General features: G+C 39.2%; 1 protein-coding gene across 2 annotated transcripts; it reads left to right on the top strand.

Moving 5' to 3' along the window:
* The first annotated feature begins 719 nt into the window (after positions 1–719).
* Positions 720–27831, top strand: LOC111323556 (uncharacterized). 2 transcript variants are annotated; one of them, XM_088741098.1, is made up of 37 exons: positions 720–920; positions 2970–3023; positions 3744–3797; positions 4184–4315; positions 5098–5217; positions 5666–5779; positions 6539–6661; positions 6973–7086; positions 7443–7559; positions 8278–8391; positions 8726–9051; positions 9162–9300; positions 9444–9769; positions 10374–10512; positions 10685–11010; positions 12058–12196; positions 12375–12700; positions 13426–13564; positions 13940–14265; positions 14808–14946; positions 15278–15603; positions 15711–15849; positions 17013–17338; positions 17800–17938; positions 19069–19394; positions 19498–19636; positions 20030–20355; positions 20938–21076; positions 21516–21841; positions 22441–22579; positions 22689–23014; positions 23278–23416; positions 23932–24257; positions 25035–25173; positions 25781–26112; positions 26523–26661; positions 27623–27831. In XM_088741098.1, exons 1-37 carry the CDS (start codon positions 782–784, stop codon positions 27625–27627), a joined length of 7137 nt encoding a protein of 2378 aa, XP_088597224.1. In that variant the 5' UTR covers positions 720–781; the 3' UTR covers positions 27628–27831. The 2 variants fall into 2 exon arrangements, with proteins under 2 accessions (XP_088597224.1, XP_088597225.1); XM_088741099.1 differs by lacking the exons at positions 12058–12196; positions 12375–12700.
* The last annotated feature ends 28 nt before the right edge of the window (positions 27832–27859 follow it).

Raw genomic sequence — 27859 nt, 5'->3', positions numbered from 1 at the left:
TCTATTTAAAAAACAAAACAAAACAAAAATACGAATTCAATGGTAACTCCGCTTGAATTAATAACTTTACACAAACTACACTGACATGAAAGAGAAAAGTTTACCGTATAAAATATGTGTCAAGCAGTCGGATATTCTAACCACTTCAAAATGATGATAAGTTTTCAACAGTCCCACAGGATCTAAAGCAATCCAGTGTTGTTGTTAACTTAAACTATTTTTCAAAAAAAAAGTCAAGACATGGCGAAATTGTTTGGCAACGTCGCTATTGTTATTATTCAGTAGAAGGCTAAAATATGGCTCATCTTAACCGAGCTGGATCTGTTACACCAAACAAAATACCTCAACGAATAATTGTTTAAAAAGTGGACCATTTTCTTCTAGATACTGCAACCTTTTCTTAAGAGTAAAACAATTGGAATATCTACGATCTAAAGTTTTGTCGCTGTAATTTCACCAAATTTAATAGTTTCCAGTTTTAACTGGGAGTATTTTCACGGTTCGGTACCTCGTGTCCGTTTTATTTGTAATTAAGGTCTCAAACCGCAATTGTTTGTATTTTTTTTCGGTTTTCAAAAGAGTCTTTGATGCAGAGCCATGTGGGCGACATTTCAATGGCTAACTTTTTCCCGCCTTCTATGGGTTATTCAGAAACCTTTTAAACAGGTCATAAACAAGATCGAAATGCGGAAAAATCTGATATGACGCAAAGACTCTATTGAGCGGCCCAGAATAAGGGACGAGAATTCGCACCATCTTTATTTACTACAGTGCGTGCGACATGGCAGTACTCTGTCTCCAGCTTTCTTTGGCAATTTGTGTTTTTACTACAGCTGTTGGTGGATATAAAAGTAAGAATGAACAATATTTTAACGTTGGTAGGGAAATTGGCGATTCGAAGTCATACGATTTCTTACGAGGTGAGTGACTAATCTACTTTCCAATAATGAATCTTACGCCCTCGAGAAAAAAATCTTAATTTTTATCCTTTCTTGGTTTCCAATTACAATTTATGTTCCTGATTCTGATCAATAAATAGGGCCACTAGGCCTGATCAAACCTTATGGATATCTAGATTGGGTCAAAACGGGAGCAAGCAGGGTGATGCTGGAGACATTAATCTTTGAAGTGAGCTGACTCGCATGCTGTGTGGCTCACCTAACTAGTTACATGGGTGTGTGCGATTTGTAAGTAATCAGGGGTGAACTGAAAGAAGAAAGCAAAAGTTTGCATAGATCCTATGATTCGGCAGATGAGTAAAATCAATGGCTTTTATTATTTGCCAGACATTTTCTGGCTAGTGCAAGACGAAGTAAGCTAATCATGTAATATTGGTTTTATCAACGGAGTTGATAATGTAAATTAGCCACTGTCAAGAGTTTCAAGCTGACGTTTCGAGCGTCAGCCCTTCGTCAGAGCAGATGGTGAACTCAGTTGATGAAACCAATATTACCTAGTTACTCCCACCGACGCAGCACCACTCCTTCTTTAGAAACTTTACCCCCTTCATTCATTAAGTCAATCATGCAATGAATACAAACAAATATCGGTTTCTTGTAATCTTTACGGAAGACATATGTGAACATCTCAATTCTCACTCATTGCAGCAAATTATTAATGAATCCTACAAAATTTTCCGGGTTGATTGGAACACTTTTGTCTCGGGGCTGTTCTCTATTGTCTACTTATGAAGTGCCATATATTAGGGTAGGCACTGCAATAAGTGAGTGGATTTTTACTAACCACAAAACTCAATATTTATCTATACTCGCAATAAATGCTATAAAGCAAAAGATAGTTTAAACCAAAGTTTCTCAATCTGGCATGCAGCTAGAATTTCAATAGCGAAATATTTGTCTTTGGTTGTATTATTATCATGGCGTCACAATAACCCCAAACAAATAAGCTATGCCGAAATAGAGAAGGGTTCATTTCCTTCCTGAGAAGATCACGATCACACTCGATCACGTCACGCGTGTAAGTCGTTTTACTTTTGGCAGTTATAGTTGTGTTTGGTGGATTTCGCGTCTGTTTATATTTAACTTCGAAGAATTTTAACGCTGGTCGCCGTGGCTAAATACCACAGTCTTATGGAAAAGATCTGATGCATGTAAAATTAAACAGACAAACAAAAGAAAAAAAACACGGAAAAAACATCAATATTTGATTAATTACGATGCAAATGCCTGTCAAATTTAAAGATCATCTATAACATGTTACAAGAAAAAAATACACCGAAGAATTAACGTGTTAACACGAATTACCTAAACAGGCTTTAGACAGAACTCATTCGTCATAAGATCATGTTCTAAATATAATTGATAAGAGATATAGTCGATCACAAATATGACCCATCTCTGATTGATTTAGAAATAGTTAAAAGGCAACAGGAATAAAGCGGAGACATAATCATAGCACAAGTCACCAGTATGACTTAGTCGATCTATTTTATCAGTATAACAGGAAAATCTAAATAAAAGTGGCGAAGACTTGACGAACAGGGTGTAACTGCGGAAAATAGCGTGCGAGTGGGAATGTAAATTGGTTTCGAAACTTTCCACTTTTAACCATTTTGGATTTGGTCTTTGACGTCATACGGTTGCTACTTCCGTCTTGGTATTAGACCTCCCTTGTTTCTGAGCAGGCCTCTGAAAGGTTTTTCATGATGGAATTGACAATCAAATGACTTCTAACATGATAGCTCTGTTAAAAAATAGTCTCAAAATACACAGTACATATTTTTCTTCATGGTAATCTGTATTTCAAGTTTTCAGATCGCCAGTTCTCCACGTATACTCTGTAACACTCATATCCAAATTTAATGTTTATTTAGAGGCTCTGATTATAAGAAACTCACTGTCGAGTAGAGTGCGCTCATGGCATTTGGCTCTGAAGATATCGAACATGTTTTTGATTCATCATCAAAATGATATTTCATTAAATAATCGACTAGTTTGATTAAATTGCAGATGAACGCTCCAGATACGGGTTCCATGACGAATATGAAAGTATAATAGCCGAGGGTATGTGAGAACTTCTCAATTTGTTCCGTTATTGAACATTCTGGGCCGTTAATTTAGACGAAGTTTACTGAACCATTGATTAACAAAACTGCGTCCTAAACAATCCTCCGTTTAGCCGAACCTTTTATCTTGACATTTATTTTTGTGAACGACGTCAAGAGGGCCAAAAGCTTAAAGTAGAAGGAAATTTATTTAAATAAAGCAACCCTCTTATACAGAAAACCCAAGGCTCACTGAATGCGTAAAACCATGGTTTAGGTTAGACCTCGCGTAACTAATCGGCCCTCTGTGTTTCTTTTAGCCACCCAAACCGCTAGTAGAGATTTGCAGTTATTCGCATGGTAGTAATGAGTAGCTATATACTTTTCTGTATGGTAGGAATTCAATTTAGCGAAAAGAAATACTATTAAGGTAGAGAGGGAGGGCCTAAAGGGGGACTTCGTAGCAATCAAAGGAGAGCAGGAATGGCGCAGTGCTGAAAGCACATGTGGGTTTAGTTTGTCGGCGGTTCTTGTCCTTGCTTCGACGGTTTTTCTCCGGGTTCTTCCGTTTTTTCTTCCTCCACAAAAACCAACATTTAAAATTCCAATTCGACCTGGAAAACAGTGGACAAGAAGAGACATCTCGTATAATGTCCACTGCTAAATCCAATTTTTTTTATTTATTTATTTATTTTTTTATGCATTTAATTAAATAATCTAGTCTGGTAACTTATTGCAGCTAAAAGGTCCAGGTATGCGTTCGCTGCTGAAGAAGAAGCTCTCAAAGCTGCGGGTATGTAATCAATTCTTAAATGAAATCTATCTGTGCTCGAACATATTTGTTTCTTTTATGATATATCTTACTTAATATGCTATTAAATAAGCCACATATGGCACAAGTAAAGTTGCACTGTAAAATAAAGCGTATGGGTAAGTGAATTTGATCCAAAGCAGTGCTTGTCTCCTTTTTCCGATTTTAAACTGGAAGTATTTTTTCGTGCGAATCTTTTGGATCCTAGACCAACTTCGTTACTTCTCAGGCTATTCTTCCAGCTTCGTGTTCTTCATTCTCACCAAACTAACATATATGTTTTCCCTCGCGCGTCGTAGAGAGTGACACGCGCGACTGAATCCTCACTGCACGCAACTCCCACAAATCATTTGTTTTTTCGCATGCAGATGAAGATGAAATTGAAGAGCTAGGTTGTAGCCACAACCCGTGCAGGTACGGGGGAACATGTGTCGTCACTTCCTGTGGCAGTTATAAGTGCAAATGTCGGCCGGGTTTCTCAGGAAAACATTGTGACTGCGGTAAGTTACGGAGGCATTAACATTATCACTTTGTAATAGAGTCTCTTTTGCAAATCTTTGGTTAAGACGAAAGAGGCTTTAGTATGTTTCAAAAATAAATAATTATTACCTGACCCTAAAAAATTCAGACACTCGTCAAAGTTAGCCCTACTCCTACCTCCTTAGGTTGGACAGACAACCAATAGAAATTATTCAAAAGTATAAGATTATAGCGTTCGTGTTCAAGTTATTATAGTTATAAAACTGACGTTACTTCACACCCATTTAATGATCAGAGCGTGTTCGATTTAAGCCCGATATAGGCGATCTTAGATTGGCATTTTTGCTACTTTCACAATTTTTCCTCATGGACTTGCCGGGCGGGTTCTGAAGGCACGTTCGATTGTGTTACGATAACATTTGGGAACCAAGACTGGGGCGGTGACCATTCCTGGGCATCACCTTTATGTTAAGGTTGAGTCTTATCGGCTCTCTTTCTTGCTAAGGTGTTATTCAGATTACTCCCCTTCACAAAAAACCAACAATCTGACTGCCATGCATTTCGGCTTGGATACAGCTGACAAAGATCCACCTCCCCCTCCCCTCCCCCCTTCCATCTCCCCTCCCCTCCCCCTTTCACCTCCCCCTCCCCATTTCACCTCCCCTCCCCTCCCCCCTCCACCTCCCCTCCCCTCCCCCCTCCACCTCCCCTCCCCTCCGCCCTTCCACCATTACTTAAACATAATTTTATGATTGCATGTTTTGTTCATAAAGAAGCTCATCGATTTCTGTTTTTTTTTCAGTTGTGAAAGAGTGTGATTATGACAAAAACCCGTGTCGACACAATGCAACATGTATTGACATGGGTAAAGACTACATCTGCAAATGTCCTACGGGTGTTAAAGGAAGAAATTGTGAAACTGGTGAGTTAAACCAAGGAAGCAATCAAACTGTAAATGGCTATAATTTGTCATGCTACGATGTAGTAACTAAAGAATATGCGTTGAGTTCCCAAAAGATCACACCCGCCGAGAATGAGGGGAGAGAGAAAGAGAGAGCCAGGATAAAATTCTGGGAAAAGTATAAATCAAAGGAAATCACAACTCAATTATAGTTTACAAAGATTAAATGTGGCAGGTCTCAACCGTAACTATTTCTTACAACAATCTTTCACGGCTACCTATAAGAGCACAACTCGCGACGAAAAATTGATATTCCATGGAACAAAGGTCTTGAAAATGCGTTAGAATACCGCCTTTAAACTGTGGCTCAATCCGCGCTTCACAAAAATTACCATCTAACCCAACACGAGTTACATGTTTTAAGGTGGTGAAAAAGGTGATCAGAGTTTTATTTTTCATCTCTCTTTAGACATCAATGAATGTAATACCGTGACGTGTTCCAACGGAGCTACTTGTATCAACACTGTTGGCAGTTACATGTGCAAATGCAGACCTGGATTTGAAGGAAAGAAATGCTGCTCAGGTAATTTAGCAGCGTCTTATTATCATAGAGAAATAGGATCTGTGAAAAAAAAAATTGAATTTATTTGTCACCAAACGAAAGAAAAATAAGAACCAGAGATGGAATGTACACGCAAAGACGAAACGCGCGTGTTACTAAGCTTGAAACGGAAACTTAGTCGCGAAATTTTATGACGTTCTTCTCCATTTACAAAATCTGCTCATCATTCTGGGCACTAAATGATGGTCAGGAGGCGCCGTGGCCTCATGGTTAGTGCCCTCCACGTCCAGGTTCGAGCCCTGGCCGGGGACATTATGTTGTGTTTTTGGGTTAGACACTTTACTCTCGCAATTCCTCTCTTGACCTGACTCAGGTGTTTAACTGGGTACCTTCGAATCAATGCTGGGTGTAACCTTGCGATGGACTAGCATCCTATCGAAGGGGGTGTAAAAATACTCCTAGTCGCTTCATGCTACGGAAAACGAAGATAAGCACCGGTCTGGTGGGCCACTTGGCTAGTATGAAGACTTTCTGGAATGACTGGATATGGATGATAACATTTTTAAATCAGGACTTTTAATGCCTGTAGAATCTGTTATCTTAATCTTTCTGATTCATTAGATAATCAAAAAGTACTGTTATGGTTCAAGTTTAAAATCCACTCAATCAAGTTTACTTGCTAGTAACTTGCTTCCCCCTGGAAATACCACCCATTCCGTTTGTACCCTCACAAAATTCGCTTCCGCTTATATTTTTTTATACACCCTTCTGTCGTTTCAGATGTTAACGAATGTGAATCGTCAAACGGCGGTCCCTGTGAAAATGGAGGAACTTGTGAGAATACATATGGCAGCTTTTGGTGCGCATGTCCCAAAGGGTTTATTGGGAAACGTTGCGAACGCGGTAAGTCCAGATTACTGTTATTTGTTCCTTCGAATAGGAATTTCAAAGCGTACATGCACTATTTAGCATACTGTTATTTTCTATCCGAATTGGCAGCCGACATTGGATATCTATGATGACGTAAAAATGTATCCATCAATCTCTTTTCTCTCTCTTTTTCTGGAGATTGATATATTGACCATAAGAGTAACTACGCTGTTACGTGTCTTGAATCCTTATTCAACACCTTCAATGACATCTTCGGTATCATTATCCAATGTGCTTCGTGCAACTTCAAACCTTACCAGTATCAACCTCTCCTTGCGTTGCAGATCGTGATGAATGTGTGAATGGGCCGTGCGAGAACGGTGGAAAGTGTATCAATAAAAGGGGAGGCTACGACTGCTCTTGTCCAGATACCTATCAGGGAGAGCATTGCGAGCAAGGTAACCGTCCAACCTTTAACATTGAATAAGAACACTTCATATTCCTAACATACTACCCTATCAAGATTCACTTCTACATTAAAGATGGTTTTTTCTTTGCAAGAAGCATCCATGAAGCCTACAACTAACAGTTTAACTGGGTTGCCATAAATGTTGCCGTGACTGTGTGACTGAATAGAAATATTGCTGGCTTGACGGCTTTCCGGAAATATGAAACAGATGCAGCAAGAAAAATTTTCATAACGCCCCACATAGATAACAGGCTAACTGCTCTATGTCAGAATTTCCTTTGACCGTTGTGGAGCTAAGACGTCCACGATGGATATCTCTTGTGATTTTCTTAAAATTTCCTACAGATGTAGACGAATGTCTCGCAAACAACCCATGCAAGAATGGAGCAATATGTACCAATTTACAAGGAGACTTCAAGTGTGATTGTCCAAAGGGATGGAAAGGGAAAAAATGCGACCAAGGTGAGCTTTCTTTTCTCCTTTCTCTCACAAGGCATCTTCCCGGCACTTTTGCTTAAGTCCCCAAGTGTGCATGCACATTGCTGCTCCACCAACGTGGAATTCTTTTCCATCGCAGGCTTTTACTTAGCACTACAGGAGGTGTACCCAGTACCTCACCGCTACTCATTTTTGTTCCTGATTGGATAGGGGCACTATGACTGTTAACTGTTTAGCCAAGAACAAAGCACAATGACTCCAGCCGGGGCCCGTACCTCACCAAATTATTTACCTGAACGTCCAGATCTAAGGCAATTTGTTGTTGGAATAGAGGGGACAAATTTAAAAGTTCCTTAGAAATGCTCAGCTACTAGAATAGAGGCCGTTGTAGATACCCATCTAAAATACTGATCGGTTTTAAGGCTTGGCAGTATTCGATAAAATTACCAATATATTGCGCCAGATTTCTATTGTTGTCGTTGACTTGTCGCATTCGGTAAAAAGACTGAAAGTCCTTGAATCGACATTTTAGCCTTTTTCTTTTTTTCCACAAACAGCCATTTATGATCCAGAATGCCTACTTACGAAAGGTTTTTGGGATGGCTAAACTGATCTTTATTGTGAGGGACTTAACCAATGGTGACATGGACTAACCAATGGCTAAATTTTGGAGCTCTAGATTATCGTCATATTAGTTAGTCTTGCTCATTCATGCCTCACTGAATCTATCTCCAATTCACAGATGTCAACGAGTGTACTTCCTCTCCATGTAAAAATGGCGGCACATGCGTCAACTTACACGGCGGCTTCGAATGTCTTTGTACACAGCAACATTCTGGTGTTCTCTGTGATCAAGGTAAACTCGATTATCTGTGAGGTGTTGATGTAAAAAGGAACGGCAGAACCAGTGGGAACCTGAGACTCTAGTTCTGAGGCCGCTATTATTGATGGAGAAAAAGTTTAAGGAAAAAACCTTGCATAGCTCTAGAACGTTCTTATGGAAGTTCCAAACTTAATTGCCTTTGTTATCTTTCCCCGTTTGGATTTTCTTATACATGTAGCTGTTCCTGTTAAGTGCAAGCAGCATGTTACGAAATCTTTAATCGTATGCAGTTTCTGCGCTGTCCAAACAAAATTAACTTGATCCAGGCAAAGGCTAAAGCGTTTTGTCCTTCTTTGCTGTTACACAGCATGCAATGCAGCCCTCGGAATGGAGAGTGGCGCCATATTGGATGCACAGATCACTGCTTCTTCGCAATATGATGGAAATCATGCCGCTAAGCAAGGAAGGTTGAACTTTAAGGCGGTTCCAGGTAAAGCAGGAAGCTGGTCAGCTCGTACAAATGATGGCAACCAATGGCTTCAGATAAAACTTCCTAGCAACACAAAAATATCACGTTTTTCGACGCAAGGAAGGAATGCGTACAATCAGTGGGTTAAAAAGTACCAGCTGTTGTACAGTGAAGATGGACTTCACTTCCGTTATTTTCACGAGCAAGGACAGAGCTCGCCTAAGGTACAACTATCATTTTCATTTCCTTGAACACATACTAGTAATCTTTTGAAAAACATTTTTTTACGTTAAGCAAGTAATTTGCAGTTATTAACTTTACTCACGTCTTCCAGGAATTTCAAGGCAACAGTGACAGTAATACTATTGTGTATCACGCGTTGAATCCGGCTATTGAAGCTCGCTTTGTTAGGCTTCGTCCTACAGCCTGGCACAACCACATATCCATGCGAATGGAGCTGTACGGATGCGAAGGTATTCATAAATAAGGTTCCTCATAACATGGCTGTGACATGAAGCGTTGGTTTAATTTGTTATTTCTTTGATTTTTTTTTTTAAGAACTAGTTAGAGTTTTCATTCAAAAAACTCTTGTCTCTTTGTATCTAAATACTTACAGTATGTGTTCAAGCGCTTGGAATGGAGAACGGGGATATCGTAGATGCACATATCACCGCTTCCTCAGAATATGATGGAAATCATGCCGCTAAGCAGGGAAGGTTGAACTTCCAAGCGGTTCCAGGTAAAGCAGGAAGCTGGTCAGCTCGCAGAAATGATGGCAGCCAGTGGATTCAAGTAAAACTTCCCGGCTATACAAAGATAACCCGGTTTGCGACACAAGGAAGAAATGCTTTCAACCAATGGGTGACGAAATACAAGTTACAGTACAGCGAGGACGGTGTGACTTTTCATTATTACCATGAGCCAGGCCAGAGTTCACCTAAGGTACTATGACATGCATGTAACGTCATAAAAATACAAGCAACCTCTTTAGAGCGACGTACTAAACGTGATAAAAGGCGCTCTAAAAGCCACGCTGAGACAACGAACGGCTTCTTTCAAGCGTTTTCCCTACACGTCCTTCAGTCCTCGTAGAGACCACTTAAAGGTGATCAAAGCAAGATTTTCCCAAATCATTTTGTCCCCTCAAAAGACAAACAAACAAACTAACGTTTCCAACCGGATTACCCATTAAACCCCCACCGAACCGAAGGCGAAAGTGTACAGTGATTTTCACCTATAGAGACTATTTACTAAAGGTATTTTGTCGAAATAGTTTTCTCTGTATTGGAAACTATTTCATTCGCTTCCATCTCTAGTGATTATTTTCTTGTAAGGAGATGAAAACACGGGACCAATTTCTTAAGAGGGTGATGTTTTAAAACTGTCATGAAATTACCCCTAGGGTTTGGGGGGAAATCAAAGAAAGGAGCAGAGGGTCTTGGAGCTAAAATTATGACAAAGAAAGGATTGGCATCCAGAGCAGAAGGTTGATAAGTACATTTTAGACGTTAATTGGTTAACTTGCTCAAGTTTTGTCTATTCATAGACATTTGATGGAAACACGGACAGTAACACCATTGTGACCCATGAATTGCTTCCCCCCATCCAAGCACGCTACATCAGGCTTCGTCCTACCGCTTGGGTCAATCATATATCAATGAGGATGGAAGTCTATGGTTGTCCAGGTAATATTATGATCACGCGTACGCTAACAGGGTTCATTTCTAAATATTCTTCATTTATGAGAAACTTTACTTAATCAGAGTGAAATTCTAAAGTTATTTTCTTTAACTTTTAGCATTAGTTGGTTTTCTCATTGCAAAACTCTCGTCTTTTTTTCACTTTGAATTATTACAGCCTGCGCTAAACCACTTGGTATGGAGAGCGGCGGCATAGTGGATGCTCAGATCACTGCCTCTTCAGAATGGGATGGAAATCATGCTGCTAAACAGGGACGGTTGAACTTCCAAGCGGTTCCAGGTAAAGCAGGAAGCTGGTCAGCTCGCAGAAATGATGTCAGTCAATGGATACAAGTAAAACTCCCCGGCTACACAAAGATAACTCAGTTTGCCACACAAGGAAGAAATGCATTCAATCAGTGGGTAACGAAATACAAGTTGCAGTACAGCGAGGACGGTGTGACTTTTCGTTATTATCACGAACCCGGCCAGAGTTCACCTAAGGTACTAAAATATGTTTATAACATTAAAAAAGGACGATCATGCTTTAGTGATGTGCAAAACTTTTGAGAGGCCCGTGTTTGGGAAGGCGCTGAGAAGCCCCTTTGAGGCTAGGACAGGCTTCTGTCAAGCCTCTTCCCTGCGCGTAATACTCTTCAGTGGAGGCTACTACATTGTATAAATAGCGAAACTTTATCAACCCAGTTTTTATTAATTCACCATAATGTTTAAAACTGGAAAAAAGCTTTTCTTATTTGACAAAAAAATCTGCCAATGATTTTGACAAGTTTAAATGATCTAGCGGGGATATTTTGAAAAATTTTTTATTGCGTTTCTACCTCTGCTTTTCACTTTCTTACAAATGAGTGAAAACACAGAACCAATGTAGGCCTACTCTAGGACCTTAAGTTGCCTTAAATCACCCTAAGTCGCCTAAGGTCGCCCTAAGTCGCCTTAAATTGCCTTAAGTCGCTATCGGTTACGCAATGTTATAAGGGTTCCACCCTTCTGAATTGACCCCACTCACCCCACCCTAATCCTATTGTGTTTATTGCAAGGGATCCTGTATATATTTTTAAGGTTTGTGGAGAGACTGCTGCTATCTCTGATTTTGTCACTTCAGTCAAATAAAATCGCTTTAAGTCACCTTAAGTCGCCTTAAGTCGCCTTAAGTCGCCTTAAGTCGCCTTAAGTCGCCTTAAGTCGACTTAAATTCCTTAAAGTCGTAATATTTTTTCTGCCAATTCTGCTTAAGTCGCCTCAAGTCGCCTTAAATCGCCGAAAGTCGCCCAAAGTTACGGCGACGTAAGGCCCAAAGTAGGCCCCAATGTCTTAAGAAGGCCATCTTTTGTAACTCCCATATACATGAAATTAAACCTTTTCATTTCCATGCGGGATCGCATAAAGATTGGAGAGAAGAAAGGAAAATATCAACTTGGGAATATTTAATTTATGAGCTAACATAATACAAATGAATGGCAGAACAGATAATTGATTTTTAGATCTTGTGTGTCAATTGCTTAACTTGTTATAAATTTGTCTTATTTATAGGAATTTGATGGTAATACAGACAGTGACACAATTGTGACCCATGAGTTGTTTCCTCCTGTGCAAGCACACTACATAAGACTTCGTCCTTCTGCGTGGGTTAATCATATATCAATGAGAATGGAACTTTACGGATGTCGAGGTAATATTGTGACCACTGTTAGAGGTTATACTGCTTATTGCTTCTGATTATGAACAACCTCTCTATCTAACCAAACAAAAAATTTTAAATTTCTAAGTTCATTTCCTTCACGTTTTTAAAATAAATCAGAATTTCTATTTCAAAAAATCTCGGCTCATTTTATTTTGAATTATCACAGCTTGCTTTCAAGCACTTGGAATGGAAAATGGTGACATCTTAGATGCTCAGATCACTGCGTCTTCAGAATGGGATGGAAATCATGCCGCAAAGCAGGGAAGGTTGAACTTTCAAGCGGTTCCAGGTAAAGCAGGAAGCTGGTCAGCTCGCAGAAATGATATCAATCAATGGATACAAGTGAAACTTCACGGCCACACAAAGATAACATGGTTTGCGACGCAAGGTAGAAATGCTTTCAACCAGTGGGTAACGAAGTACAAGTTACAGTACAGCGAGGACGATGTGACTTATCATTATTACCATGAACCAGGCCAGAATTCACCTAAGGTACTATAAAATGTTTGGGCTGCGTCGGTGGGGGTAGCGAAATAATTTGAATATATCAACAAAGTTGGAATGGTAAATTGGCCACCGTAAGGATTATAAAAACTGACGTTTCGAGCGTTAGCCCTTCGTCGGAGCGAATGGCGAGGGGCTAACGCTCGAAACGTCAGTTTTTATAATCGCAACGGTGGCCAATTTACCATTTCAACTTTGTTTATATATTCATACTATAAAATGTATTTTACGTTACAAAAATACAAGCAACCTCTTAAGAGCGGTGTACTAAAGTTGATAAATGGGGCACTAGAAGGTAAGCTTGAGCCACAAGGGGGTTCTCTCGAACCCGTTTCATTGGGTCGCAGTTCCCACTCAGGCTGCGTTTGAATCAAAATGTTGAAAAGCCATTTTATTTTTTCAATAACGAGAACATCTTATACTGGATTAAACGTTTAATTCCTCGTTTTCAGAACCTACCGATCCCGCGATAAATTTGACTTTTACGTAATTTACAGATATTTTGTTGATAACTTTCTAAAGAGCGGGTTTGAATCCATTTCTTATATTTCCACATTTAGCGATCATTGTTGAAGGCAAAGAACACTCAGTAAACAAATGAAACACGGAATTGAGCTGCAACTATAGGAAATGCATCGTATATTGTGCGTAGGATTCATTTCACATAAAAGAATTTTAAGATTTAACTTTTGGGATGGTTGTTTTAATCGTAGGAATTTAGTGGTAATACAGACAGTGACACGATTGTAGTCCATGAATTGATTCCTCCCGTCCAAGCACAGTACATTAGACTGAGCCCTTCAGCTTGGCATAATCATATATCAATGAGAATGGAAGTCTACGGATGCCCAGGTAATCATAAGATTACGCGTGAAATTTGTTTAAAATTCTATAGAGTAGATATAATTGATCATGAATACCCTAATAAAGTACTGATAGAGCACTATTCAGACGCTCAAGCAAATAAAGCTAATTCAAACTAGACCCCTTCTTTGAGATTTTTTGTTTTTGTTTTTAGTGATCGATATCCCTTTAAAAAAAAAACACAGTTTATGATGTACTTGTCAATATTTCATTACTAATCTTGGTTTGAATGTAATTGCTGCCTAAAAGCTAAGCTCTAGAATCGCTAGGTAGAACTAATGGCTAATTTTGTACCTTTACGCAAGTTATAATTTTTGCTTAAGTTTTAATTTATTTGTGTCTGGTCAATAACAAAAATTGTAGCTTGCTCTGCACCCCTTGGAATGGAGACCGGACTCATAAAAGATGCCCAAATCACAGCCTCTTCAGAATGGGATCCAAACCATGCTGCACTCCAGGGACGATTGAACTTCTTGGCGGTACCAGGGAAGGCAGGAAGCTGGTCAGCTAAATATAATAACCAGGGTCAATGGATTCAAATCGATCTTCTTGCTTACACCAAAGTCACGCGGGTAGCAACTCAGGGAAGAAATGCTTTTGCTCAGTGGGTAACAAAGTATGGGCTGCAGTACAGCGAAGATGGACTGCACTTTATTCATTACCATGAATCAGGGCAGAGTTCACCTAAGGTAAAAAGGGCCATTTGTAGAAGTCTTTTCCTGCCAGGCGCCTTATTCTTATTCTACCAGTGTTTCCATGGCAACTTTTTTGGGGAAAAAACATTCCATACGCTCTCAAATGGCCACCTTGTGGTAAAGACTTTTTTTCTAGTGCGAAAACACTTTTTTGAAGCATTCTTGCCCATGAATGACCAAAATTAGTTCTTTACCTCTTTGGAATAGAGTTTCGTGGACAATTTAAGAGGACAATGGTTTTTCATGACTTCTGCTTACAAAATAGTATAAATATTCATCAATCTTTCTGCATGCTAGAGAGAGATTGAGGTTCCTTTACTTCTTAAAACTTTCCCTCCAGATCTTAGGGCAAGCACCTGACTTCTCTTTTCTCTTTTGACTTCGCACTATGCGTTCTTGCAAAATATTCTGACCTAGACAAAAGAACACTATCTCACATATGACCAAATTTCCCACCACAGATCAAGATTTAAGGTCTCAGATTGTGGTTTGTCATCCGACCCACATTTAAAATGGCATTTCTTTTTAATTTTTAGGAATTTATTGGAAATCAGGACAGCGACACCGTTGTTTATCACCAATTAGTTCCAGCAATCAACGCACGCTACGTAAGGATAAATCCAGTCGCTTGGCACAACCATGTATCAATGAGAATCGAACTTTACGGATGCCCAGGTATTTGTGTGATCACACGTCAATTTCGCCGTTAATACATCTTAGTCACGAATATAAGTCTTTATTATTGAAATGATTTCCTGAAGGTGATAAGAAAGGGTAAACACCATTAAAATCTATGTTCTAATGTTGACTCTTTGAGTTTATGTTTGCAATTTATCAGAGATACAGTGATTTCTTTGTGCAATACCCTTTTCTTAATCACGAAGTTTAAGACCGCGAAAACTGCTTTAAAAAAAATGCCTCTTAAACAGTCACAAACACCAAAGGTATGCTTTACCTGTTGAAAAGGTATTTTAAAACAGACTTGTTATTTTTACACGAAAACTAGCATGTGCAGATCCTGTTGGTATGGAGAGTGGCCTCATCAAAGATTCTCAGATCACCGCCTCTACAGAATGGGATGCAAACCATGCTGCAATTCAAGGAAGGCTTAACTTCCTAGCGGTTCCAGGCAAAGCAGGAAGCTGGTCAGCTCGTCATAATAATCTCAATCAGTGGATCCAGGTCAATCTTCTTTCCTACACCAAAGTTACTCAGATAGTCACACAGGGAAGAAACGCATTTGCACAGTGGGTAACCAAATACATTTTGCAGTACAGTGAGGATGGAGTTACCTTTGTAAGCTATCATCTACCAGGCCAGTTTTCGGCAAAGGTATGGAGACAACCTTCTCTTTCGAAACAAATATTTTTGGGAGAATTTGAAAGTATGCCATGTCTTATTCGCTAGATTCAAATTTATCGTCTGCCTCTTTGATTTAGGAATTTGCTGCAAATCAAGACAGTGACACAACTGTAACCCATCAGCTTACACCTCCAATACAGGCTCGTTACATGAGACTTCACCCAACCGGTTGGCACAATCACATATCTATGAGGATGGAGCTCCATGGATGTGAAAGTAATTATTACTTCATTTCATTACGTTGTTTATATTTTTGCCTCCTGAAAACGACACCGTATTGCACTGTTACAAAACTATGCGAATAGGGACAGACGACATAACCGCCTCCCAGCTAGCTCAATTGGTATAGCGCCGGACTGATGTGCGGGAGGTCTAGAGTTCAAATCCGGCCGGACCAACACTCAGGGTCTTTAAATAACTAAGTAGAAAGTGCTGCCTTTGTAATAATTTCTGCAAACGGTTAGACTTTCTAGTATTCTCGGATAGGGACGATAAATGGAGGTCCCGTCTCACAAACCCTTATGAGTGATTTAAATTTGTGGGACGTTAAAGAACCCACACACTCCTCGAAAAGAGTAGGGCACGTAGTGCCCGGTGTTGTGGTCTATCTTTGTGCAGTGTCTATCCAGGGTGAATTGGGGGGAGGGGTGGTGCCTCGCATGGACCTTGTGTTCCGTTCGCACTAACCCTTCCGGGTCTAGTCACACCCGGTAAAATCGTTAAAACAAATAAAACAAACACAGACGACATATTCTGTCCCAGAGCGTTTCATAATAATTTTCAAAGCTCTATTTACTTTGGTGAACCACAGCTTAATACATAATAAAATATAGGATACGCTTGTCTACGAGCGTTTTTTCTTTTTTATCATCTCTGTTTTTGCTTAAAGTTTTGCAAGCATTTATTAGCGCTGTTTTCATAGGATACGTATAATTTGACGTTGTCATGTTACATTGAAATTACCTCGTTATAGTTTTTTAATATCTATTTTTCCCATTAAGCAGAGTGACAGTTGTCACTACCTTGTTCCGCAATCACAAAGTTCACGGCATATAACATTGTTTTGGAACCCTTGATCTTTCAAATAGTATCACAGAAAATAGCGCATAGCTTAGTGTAAACGTAAAGCAAAACTAAGCTTTTTTGCCATGAAAACCAGTTTGTGCACAGCAATGAGAATGAGACTCTACGAATGTCCAGGGAATATTTTGACCACGCTAAAAGGTTCTATTGCTTATTGCCTCTCCATTTCTGAAAAACCTTTTTATTCAACCGTACAAAAACGTTTCAATTTCTAAGTTTATTTCCTTTAAGTTCTAACATTAATCAAGGTTTTTATTTCGAGATATCTGGGCTCATTTTATTTTAATTCATTACAGCATGCGTTCAAGCACTTGGTATGGAGAGCGGTGACATCGTGGATGCTCAGATCACTGCGTCTTCAGAATGGGATGGAAATCATGCCGCCAGGCAGGGAAGGTTGAAGTTTCAAGCGGTTCCAGGTAAAGCAGGAAGCTGGTCAGCACGCAGAAACGATGTCAGCCAATGGATACAAATAAAACTTTCCGGTTACACAAAGATAACTCAGTTTGCCACACAAGGAAGAAATGCGTACAACCAGTGGGTAACGAAGTACAAGTTACAGTACAGCGAGGACGGTGTGACTTTTCGCTATTACCATGAGCCAGGCCAAAGTTCACCCAAGGTACTATGACATGTATGTAATGTTATAAAAATACAAGCTGCTTCTTTAGAGCAGCCGGTACTAATGTAAATAAATTTGGCACCAGAATCTACGCTTGGTCAACGAGGGGGTTCTTTTGATCCTTTTTCACTGGGCGTTAGTTTCCATGCAGGCTGTGTTTGAATCAAATTTAAAAATCAGTTTATCATTCTAAAGTGGAAAGCATTCTTTAATGGAAGAATTCATTTTACATAGGTCATTTTTAAAATTTAATTTATGGGATGCTCGTTTTGTTCTTAGTAATTTAGTAGTAGTACAAACAGCAACACTATTGTGGTCCATGCTGAGTTGGAGTTATGAGCTCCGGAATAATCATTCTTTAAGCTAATATCGTAAAAAATGAATGGTAGTCAGAACAGATAACTGATTTGAGATCTTGTTTGTCAATTACTGACCTTGCTCTATATTTGTCTAATTCTTAGGAATTTGATGGTAATAAGGACAGTGACACTATTGTAGTCCATGAATTGATTCCTCCCGTCCAAGCACAGTACATAAGACTTACTCCTTCAGCTTGGCACAATCATATATCAATGAGAATGGAAGTCTACGGTTGCGCAGGTAACCATATGATTAGGCATGAAATTTGTTTAAAATTCGATAGAGTAGATATAATTGAATTACCTGATAGAGTAACGATAGAGTACTATTCAAATGCTTACGCGAATCAAGCTAATTCAAACGAGACCCCTTCTTTGAGATTCAGTTTTTTATTCAGTGATCGATATTCCTCAATGTAATTGCTGTATAAAAGCTAACAACAATTACAAGTGTTGGGAAAGTATAATTCTGTAGAATCGCTAGGCAATATTAAAGGCTAATTTTGTACCTTTACGCAGGTAAAGTCCATAATTTTTGCCTGAGTTTTGATTTATTTGTATCTTTGGTCTATAACAACACTTATAGCTTGCTCTGCACCCCTTGAAATGGAGACTGCTTGAAAAGTTTGTTTAAATTCTAGATTTTGTTTACTGTAACAACCAAAAGACCGTGCTTTTCAGCACTGAGATTCCTTCAGAATCCTTAAATGATGTTTAGCAGCAACACTTTGTTCAGCAGTACTCAGAAAACGTTTTATCGCGAACTCCTTGGTGAAAATATGTTAGTTTACTCAGGAAAGAATAGAATGGGTGTAATACTCTAATAGAAAACCATTTTGACGCTTAGGCGAGTGAAGCCAAATCAAAATTATTCATATAAGTTTACAAAAGCTCATTCTTTAGTCGGTAAACTACCGATATGAGAAATGTGTTTTACAATTTGTTTTTGTTAGCTTTTTATTTTTAATCTTTCGAAGATAGTGGCTAAGTATTTAAAGGAAGTAAGTTTCGAAAGAAACAGTGTTGCTGCGTCGGTGGGGGATCTGGAGTATAACAAGATAATTTAGTTTTATCATCTGAGTCGGATAATGTAACTTGGTTTCAAAGCTGACGAAGGGGCTAACGCTCTAAACGTCGGCTTTGAAGCATTTTGTGGTGGCCAATCTATATTATTAAACCCGTCAATAAAAACCAAGTTACATAGCTAATTACAGATATAGTTACTTTAAAGTTCGAGTTTAAATAAAGGTTACGTATGTATGTATGTATGTATGTATGTTGGTATGTATGTATAAATGTATGTACTGTATGTGTGTAACTTTGCCAGAGTTTTCATGCAATTATGTCTTTGGTTTATAACAAAACTTGTAGCTTGCTCTGCACCCCTTGGAATGGAGACCGGACTCATAAAAGATGCCCAAATCACAGCCTCTTCAGAATGGGATCCAAACCATGCTGCACTCCAGGGACGATTGAACTTCTTAGCGGTCCCAGGGAAGGCAGGAAGCTGGTCAGCTAAATATAATAACCAGGGTCAATGGATCCAAGTCGATCTTCTTACTTACACCAAAGTCACGCGGGTAGCAACTCAGGGAAGAAATGCTTTTGCTCAGTGGGTAACAAAGTACGGCCTGCAGTACAGTGAAGATGGACTGCACTTTATTCATTACCGTGAACCAGGGCAGAGTTCGCCTAAGGTAAAAATAAGTCAGGTATCCTTTTTCAGAGCGTTTGTCTTGTCGTTTCACTATAGAAGCTTAAGAATGACTCAAAGCAGTGATAATTCTTCTTCATTTTTAGGAATTTATTGGAAATCAGGATAGTGACACCATTGTTTCTCACCAATTAGCCCCAGCAATCAACGCGCGACACATAAGGCTTAATCCAATCACTTGGCACAACCACGTATCGATGAGAATCGAACTTTACGGATGCCCAGGTATTTGTGTGAGCACACGTCCAGTTCGACGTTAATACATCTTAGAAATGAATGAAAGTCTCTCATCCTTGAACTGCTTTGATAGAACTACAGTAGAATATGTTTAGATATATTATATAAAATATTATCATACTGAAATGATTTCTTGAACGGGATAAGCAACGGTAAACACCACTAATATCTGCGTTGTAGTTCATTCTTTGTGTTTATGCTAAAGCAATTAATCATAGCTATAGGGATCAGTATGAGTAATGTTGTTTTCTTAATCACGACTTTCAAGACCGAGAAAAGTTGTTTTTGAGAAAAATTTTCCTGAAACAGTTACTTACACGAAAGATAGCTTACTCTATTGATAACGTTAGTAAAGACAAATTTTTGTTTCGTAAAAACCAGCATGTGCAGAAGCTGTTGGCATGGAGAGCGGCCTCATCAGAGATGCTCAGATCACCGCCTCTACAGAATGGGATGCAAACCATGCTGCAATTCAAGGAAGGCTGAACTTCCTGGCAATTCCAGGCAAAGCAGGAAGCTGGTCAGCTCGTCATAATAATCTCAATCAGTGGATCCAGGTCGATCTCCTTGCTTACTCCAGAGTTACCCAGATAGTCACACAGGGAAGAAACAAATTTGCACAGTGGGTAACCAAATACACTTTGCAGTACAGTGAAGATGGAGTAACCTTTGAATATTATCATCTACCAGGCCAGCTTTCAGCAAAGGTATGAATACAACCTTCTCTCAAAGCTAATAGTTTAGAAATTTGTTTAATGCTATCATTGCTTCGGGATTGAGGTGAATCCTATCCGATTGAGGTGTTGGACATTAATTTCACAAAGACTTCGAGCGTTAGGGTAGTCTGAAGAAAATAAAAATGCAATACTCTCATTCAGAAAGTACATAGGTACTTAGGATTAAAACAAAGAGAATGCGATCTGAGAAATTCATTTATTGAAATACAATGTAAAACTATGGAATCCAGCATGGGACATTGTCCCTCTAGCAGTGCTAATGTGTGAACGAGCACTCAGCTGGGTTCAACGAAATGTGTTAGGCGCACCCTTTTTGAACGAGCTGTACATAACCATGCTTTTAATCGAAAGGCATTCGGTTTAGAAAAAAGTGTGCATACTTATTGGAAATCGGAGTTTTAAACCATTGTGATAGGAATTTGGAAAAAAAGTGTACATCAAGCTCCAATTTTTATATCCTCCAATCCAACGCTTGGCGCTCTCAACTGTGATTGAAGATGCGCCATATTGAACTCGCTAGATTAGAATATTTTGGCTACTTCTTTAATCTAGGAATTTGTTGCAAATCAAGACAGTGACACAACTGTAGCCCATCAGCTTACACCTTCAATAAAGGCTCGTTACATGAGACTTCATCCAACCGGTTGGCACAATCACATATCTATGAGGATGGAACTCTACGGATGTGAAAGTAATTATTAGTTATTACATTACTAATATTTATTGCGTAGTGACTAAGAAAGACACCCTTTTCAGTGCACTGTTAAAAAAGTATAAGACATATTCTGTCTCAGAGGGTTCATAGTCACTTTCACTAATTAGCTTATTTTGTTTGGGTGAACCCAGGTACTCATACTTATTAGCGTTGTTTCATAAGATATGTGGACTTTGTTTTTGTTGGGCTACATTGATATTCTCTCGTTTTAGTCTTTTTAAATTTAAATTTTCCTATTAATGCATAGTGACGGTAGTCACCACGTTGTTCCTTAATTACGAACTTCATGGCATAGGACATTGTTTTAGAAACTCAGGATGTTTGCAATATCGTCACAGAAAGTCAAGTACTTAGTGCATAGCTTATTGAAAACGTAAATTAAGGCAAAATAAAATTTTTTCTCTCTGAAAACCAGCCTGTGGAGATCCTGTTGGCATGGAGAGCGGCCTCATCAAAGATGCCCAGATCACCGCCTCTACTGAATGGGATGCAAATCATGCTGCAATTCAAGGAAGGCTGAACTTCCTGGCGGTTCCAGGCAAAGCAGGAAGTTGGTCCGCTCGTCATAATAATCTCAATCAGTGGATCCAGGTCGATCTTCTTGCTTACACCAAAGTTACACAGATAGTCACACAGGGAAGAAACGCATTTGCACAGTGGGTAACCAAATACACTTTGCAGTACAGTGAAGATGGAGTTACCTTTGAATATTATCAGTTACCAGGCCACTCTTCTGCAAAGGTATAGAGATCACCTTGCTTTTTCAAAGCTTATATATTTAGTGATTATTTGATAATACGGGCCAGAGTGAGATTACTCAAAGATTTTGCAGGTACGGGAATATTTTGGACTAGTCGTGTATTAGCGGAAAATAATTTACCGAAAAGTGTAATTAGCACTAAAAAAAGTCTGAAAAGGCAGCTTTTTAAAGCCCTTATTTTGTGAGGAAGGGGAAAAAAGTGCAGGCTGAAAGGAAAATGAGGAAGATTTTTATCAAAATTGTGATAGACCATAGCTCCTTAGGGAAAGTTGAAGACGCTGAAGCTTACGAAGGTACCGATAAGCATTTCTGCCTTTGGATAAAAAACTTTGTTTAGAAATCTACATGTAAAGTATCGAAATAAATGCCAAGAGAAGGTTTCACAAAACTATTTGGCACAAAATTGTTCATCATTACGATGTGTCTTACCAACATCTCAATTCAGACTACCTTTTTTTCCTCCCTTGTTATTGAGTCTCTTTTTAAGTAATTTAGAAGAAAGGCATCATCTCATCAACAGTGAATTTTCCACTATAATATCAATTGTTGTTTTATTTCTCCATTTTTTGCACTTCTATAGGAATTTACCGCAAACTCTGATAGCGACACAAAAGTCTACCACAAGCTCGCCCCATCGATTAAAGCCCGGTATGTCAGGTTGCGACCAACTGCATGGCACAACCATATATCGCTGAGAATGGAGCTCTACGGATGTCCAGGTATTACAAGACAAATGACTTGACGCAAAAAAACGTGTTCTTAGTTGTATTTTTCCGTGACCAGTATATAGCTGTATATTGCCTTATGGCTTTATGCATATCATTGCAGCTTGCTCGGATCCCCTTGGTATGGAAAGTGGTCTTATCAAAGATGCTCAGATCAAAGCCTCTACAGAATGGGATGCAAACCATGCTGCAATTCAAGGAAGGCTTAACTTCTTGGCGGTTCCAGGCAAGGCAGGAAGCTGGTCAGCTCGTCACAATGATGTCAATCAATGGATCCAGGTCGATCTTCTTGCTTACACCAAAGTAACTCAGATAGTCACACAGGGAAGAAATGCATTTGCACAGTGGGTAACTACTTACTTGCTGCAATACAGTGGTGATGACGTCACATTTCATCCTTATCATCTACCAGGACAGAGCTCACCTAAGGTAAAACCGCGCAGGCTCTTAGATCGTAGAAGGCAACTCATTACTATCTGGTAAACCATTATTGCTATGGTCAGGTCAATTTCGTTGTATCAATTGAGTAAAAATTTAAGTTGGCCACCGCAACGAGTTTCCAAAGCTGACTTTTCGAGCGTCAGCGGCGTCGTCAGAGCGAATATTGCTTTTATCAGAGATTTGCGGAAACACTCTTTAGGAAAATTTATCGTAAGATAAACTAACGACTTGTTTTTGTATCTTCATTCAAGATCTTTTCCGCAAATCAAGACAGCGACAGTAAAGTCTTGCACGAGTTAACCCCGCCAATCAATACACGCTATGTGCGACTCTCCCCAGTCACCTGGCACAACCATATATCTTTGAGAATGGAACTTTATGGCTGCCCAGGTATTTACATAAATACAAACATTTTATTTGATGATTTAACATTTAGAAAATACAGATAATTTGCAAGTTGTGTAGTATTTTGCTTAGCACCGTAGGGGCTAGGAAACATACGAGCTGTGTGCAAAATTTCTGCTCAAAATATATTTTAAACCATCGAAAAAGAATTTATTATTTCACTTTCATTTCATTTTACCACTGTTCACTTTGACTTCTGGTTTAGTTTTCGAAATACATCTTATTGCCTCCTCCGAGCATCACATCGATTTTGCAATATGGACGTGAATGACGAAAACAACATCTAAGTGCTGTCATTTTTGCGCCCATATCGGGTGCTCCGCCTATCCTTCGTATTTTTCCCTGTTCCCAAGTGTTTAAATACCGTGAAATTTTGAGCGTTCGAATGCCAATATGGTATAATGGCTTAATTTGGGAACAATAATATCAAATGTACGAAGAGACAACTTCCCTGCCAAAAAAAAGACTATAATCATAAATTTTTTTTCAAAAAAATGCAGCATGCGCAGATGCTCTTGGGATGGAGAGCCGCCTCATCAAAGATGCTCAAATCATAGCTTCTTCAGAATGGGACCCAAACCATGCTGCAATCCAGGGAAGGTTGAACTTTTTGGCGGTTCCGGGCAAGGCAGGAAGCTGGTCTGCTAAATACAATAATGTTAATCAGTGGATTCAGGTGGACCTAGCTGGTTACAAAAAAGTTACAGGGGTAGTGACTCAAGGAAGGAATGCGTTTCACCAGTGGGTTACCAAATACCGTTTGCAGTTTAGCGTGGATGGGGTTACATTTCGTTTTTACAACGCACCAGGCCAGAACGTACCCGAGGTAATTAGATTAGCGTGTGTTGAAGTGCACGTGAGTAAATGTCTGCTTCAAAAGAAAACGATTACAAAACATCTTATTACATAATATAACTAGATACCAATGACGAAATCCTACGAATTACAACTTGTGACTCATCCAAAAGTATCCAGGTCTTTTCTAGGTATTACCCAGATCTCACAAGAACAAGCATGACGCTTGCTAAAACTAGCCTACCCACTTGAGACCAAAAGAACTGCGATTGATTATAACTTAAACAAGCACTGGTGCAAGAAGCTTGCTACGCATGTCGGTAAAAAATACACAACGCCTATTACGTGATACGCCGTGGTATTTCGTAACGTCACACAAAGGTGTGAACAAAAAACAATGTACATGCTATAAAGATGCCCGGTGATTTTAGGTAATGATGGATGATTTTATTCAGTAAACGACACAGGGATACTCGGAGAAATAAGAATTCCAAGTGGACCCTATAGTAGTCGAACCTACGACCATTCAGTTGCCACTCCGGATGCCCTACCACTGAGCTATAGGACACGCGCTCGTGGCAGGGTAGGCTGTTTCTCCATTTCCATGGTGACAAACTTCCTCCATACCGCTAGAATAAGAATGTCGAAATGTAAATCTTCTTATCGATGGTAATGTTAATGGACATGGTAACACTTCAGCTGGCACAAATAACATTTAGATGTTTCGGTTCTTGGAATCATGGAAGTTATAGCATCACTCTGCTGAGGGAAGTAAATACTATTTTTTCGATAAAATTCTTTTTCCTAGGAGTTCGATGCAAATCAAGACAAAGACACCCCTGTCTATCACGAGCTCAACCCACCAGTATTAACACGCTACGTAAGACTTCTTCCAACTGCTTGGCACAATCACATCTCCATGAGAATGGAGCTATATGGCTGTAAAGGTAATGATAGTTTACACTTTTAAACAGTCATTTGTCTAATTTGGTCGTCGAGAAGATTGAGGCCATTTTTTTTTAATGAAGTAATCTTTACATTTTTTTGGAAGCACACGATTGTTTTATCATTGCGGAAGTACTTCCTCATGTGACTCCTCGTTTATCATTAATTACTTTTTATCACCTTATTTAAGGATTGAATGGTTAGCAAAGTGCAATAATAAACTTTTACCAGTAATAAAATATCGGAATAGACTGTGTATTAATGATTCACCTACTGATAGGGTGAGGTTCATAAGGTTATTTTGTATTAAATAACATTAGCAGGGAAAACTAAGGGCCTTATTTTTCTTCTCATGTACATCTAAATATGTTGAAATAATAAATGTCTTACAGAAGCATACTTGGAGAGAATAGATTCTGTGTGCTCCGACCAAATTCAACCTTTGACCTTTCTGCGAGGAGTACCTCGGATACCACACTGTGCTATAAGTGGCTCATGGTGGCAAACTCATCGAATAAAATTCACGTAAAATAATCCCAGTAACATATTTATCATATTCTACTTATTGGCTGTGTTGGGGATTAATCTTCTTATTCCGTTCCTTTAAAGCATGCTCAGCACCCCTGGGTATGGATAATCAAATGAAGCTTATAAAAGATGCTCAGATCTCAGCCTCTTCAGAATGGGATGGAAACCATGCTGCAAAACAGGCAAGGTTGAACTTTTTGGCGGTTCCAGGAAAAGCAGGAAGTTGGTCTGCTAAATACAATAATGTTAATCAGTGGATCCAAATTGATCTTCTCGCTAAAACGACAATAACACAGATGGCCACTCAAGGAAGGAATGCGTACGTCCAATGGGTGAAAAAATACAAAGTGCAGTACAGTGATGATGGAGTGAATTTTAGCTTTTATCAAATACCAGGCCAAAGCTCTCCAAAGGTAAAAGTGAATTTGTTTACGAGTCAAGTAGCTCATTAGGCCAGCGTCTAACTACGGTTTCTATAGCATGGAGCGACAAGGAGTATTTCTAATTTTGTCTTTTATCATTCATTTTCCTCTTGGGTTATTTGTGGACTAGTCAAGTTAAAAATTGGGCAATGATATTTGATCTCTGCCAGGTGTATCATGAAATATTGAGGAAGCCTTTCCTTGATTACAGGAGCTGCCTAACTTGTCAACTCTACACATCTGCTTCTTTGATATTTATAGAGCGTTGAAGTCAAATTCAGTTATGCTTTAAAGTTCTTCATTGACCTTGGAAAATTTCCACTACATACAAATATCACTTCAGAAATTTCAAGGTAAAATTATGTTTTAACTTGAAGTTTGCATTCTGCCTCGATTTGCAGGAGTTCATCGCAAACCAAGACAGTAACACTGTTGTATTCCATGAGCTCTACCCATCAATTGAGGCACGTTACGTAAGAGTTCTCCCCACTGAATGGCACAATCACATCTCGATGAGGATGGAACTCTATGGATGTGAAGGTAATTCAAGGGACATCCTGTAGCTATAGTCATATATGTATATGTAGTGTTGGGTATCCTGTGGTACCATGCCTCGAGTTCATGCAAGCGTTCTTGTAGCATGCTTTCCTGATGGCGGATTAAACCATCCAGTTGTGTTTATAATCCAGTCTGTTTCTTGTTTGATTTCGGCCTTCGAACAACACAGTATCATTCATATATTGTGCACAGTTGCTCTGGTTTTGCTGAACTCGGTTTTTTTGCTTAGTCCAGAAAACTGGCGCGCTTACTCAATCGATCAGGCCCCGGTTGTTCGAAAATTGGATAACGCTATCCACCGGATAAAACTCTATCCAGTGGATTGTTATCCGCTGGATAACAATTCATTCGTTGAATAGTGTTATCCGCTCTTTATACAACTGAGCCCAGATTTAAATCTAAGACCAATCGCGACCTGGTTACTCTTGTTTTCCCGCTTTTCAAGCAGTTGGCCTGTTTTCATTTTGAATTCTCATAAAGTAATGGCTACGTCAACCATAACTCAGTGAGTGGCCGCTGCGATTAATTTGGTTTTAGATTCTCGTCATTCAGTTAAAAACTGCTCTAACCACTAAGGTCAGCTACCTTATTCTCCCGAATTTCCAAAGCAGCTAAAAGGCTATAACAGGACAAGAACAACTACAGCCATATAATACGGAGGTCTATTCATCCCCTCATCTGTTGGTTGAACAATGTATTAATAAAGTAAAGAAAAGGTACATTTTGAACACTGCTTAAAATCAAAGGGTGAAAAAGACATCCCGCATGGGCCATTCTTGTAGAGAAGACTTGAATAATTTGACGGTAAAAAGGCTGTGGTCCATTCGTACCTCCTTGTCTGAAGGATTATCTTTCCTTGTTATCAATCTTAATTTCAGTCGCAATGGAGTTTGGAGAAGCTTGCGAAACCTTTGTTAATTGCTTTATTTTGTTTTCCTTACAGATTAAGCTTTCATTTGGATGCTCACAAAGACAACCTGCTCTGACAGCCGGCAGCGATGTACTATTCACCATATTTTAATGCAGTGCTTTCTGCGCGAGTTTCAAGCTGGGTTATGGCCAAGTTGACCACAATCTCTACACTCTTCTCTGTAAAATTCTCTTGGTACTTACAAAGAGAATTTATTTTACAATTAAAATATTCTTAAGTTAGCAACTTTTTCTCATGATTTATTCTTGT

The sequence above is a fragment of the Stylophora pistillata genome, chromosome 12, assembly GCF_964205215.1.
Source record: "Stylophora pistillata chromosome 12, jaStyPist1.2, whole genome shotgun sequence".
Lineage (NCBI taxonomy): Eukaryota > Metazoa > Cnidaria > Anthozoa > Scleractinia > Pocilloporidae > Stylophora > Stylophora pistillata.
The sequence above is the reverse complement of the archived record's forward strand: the minus strand, read 5'-3'. Positions and strand labels throughout refer to the sequence as shown.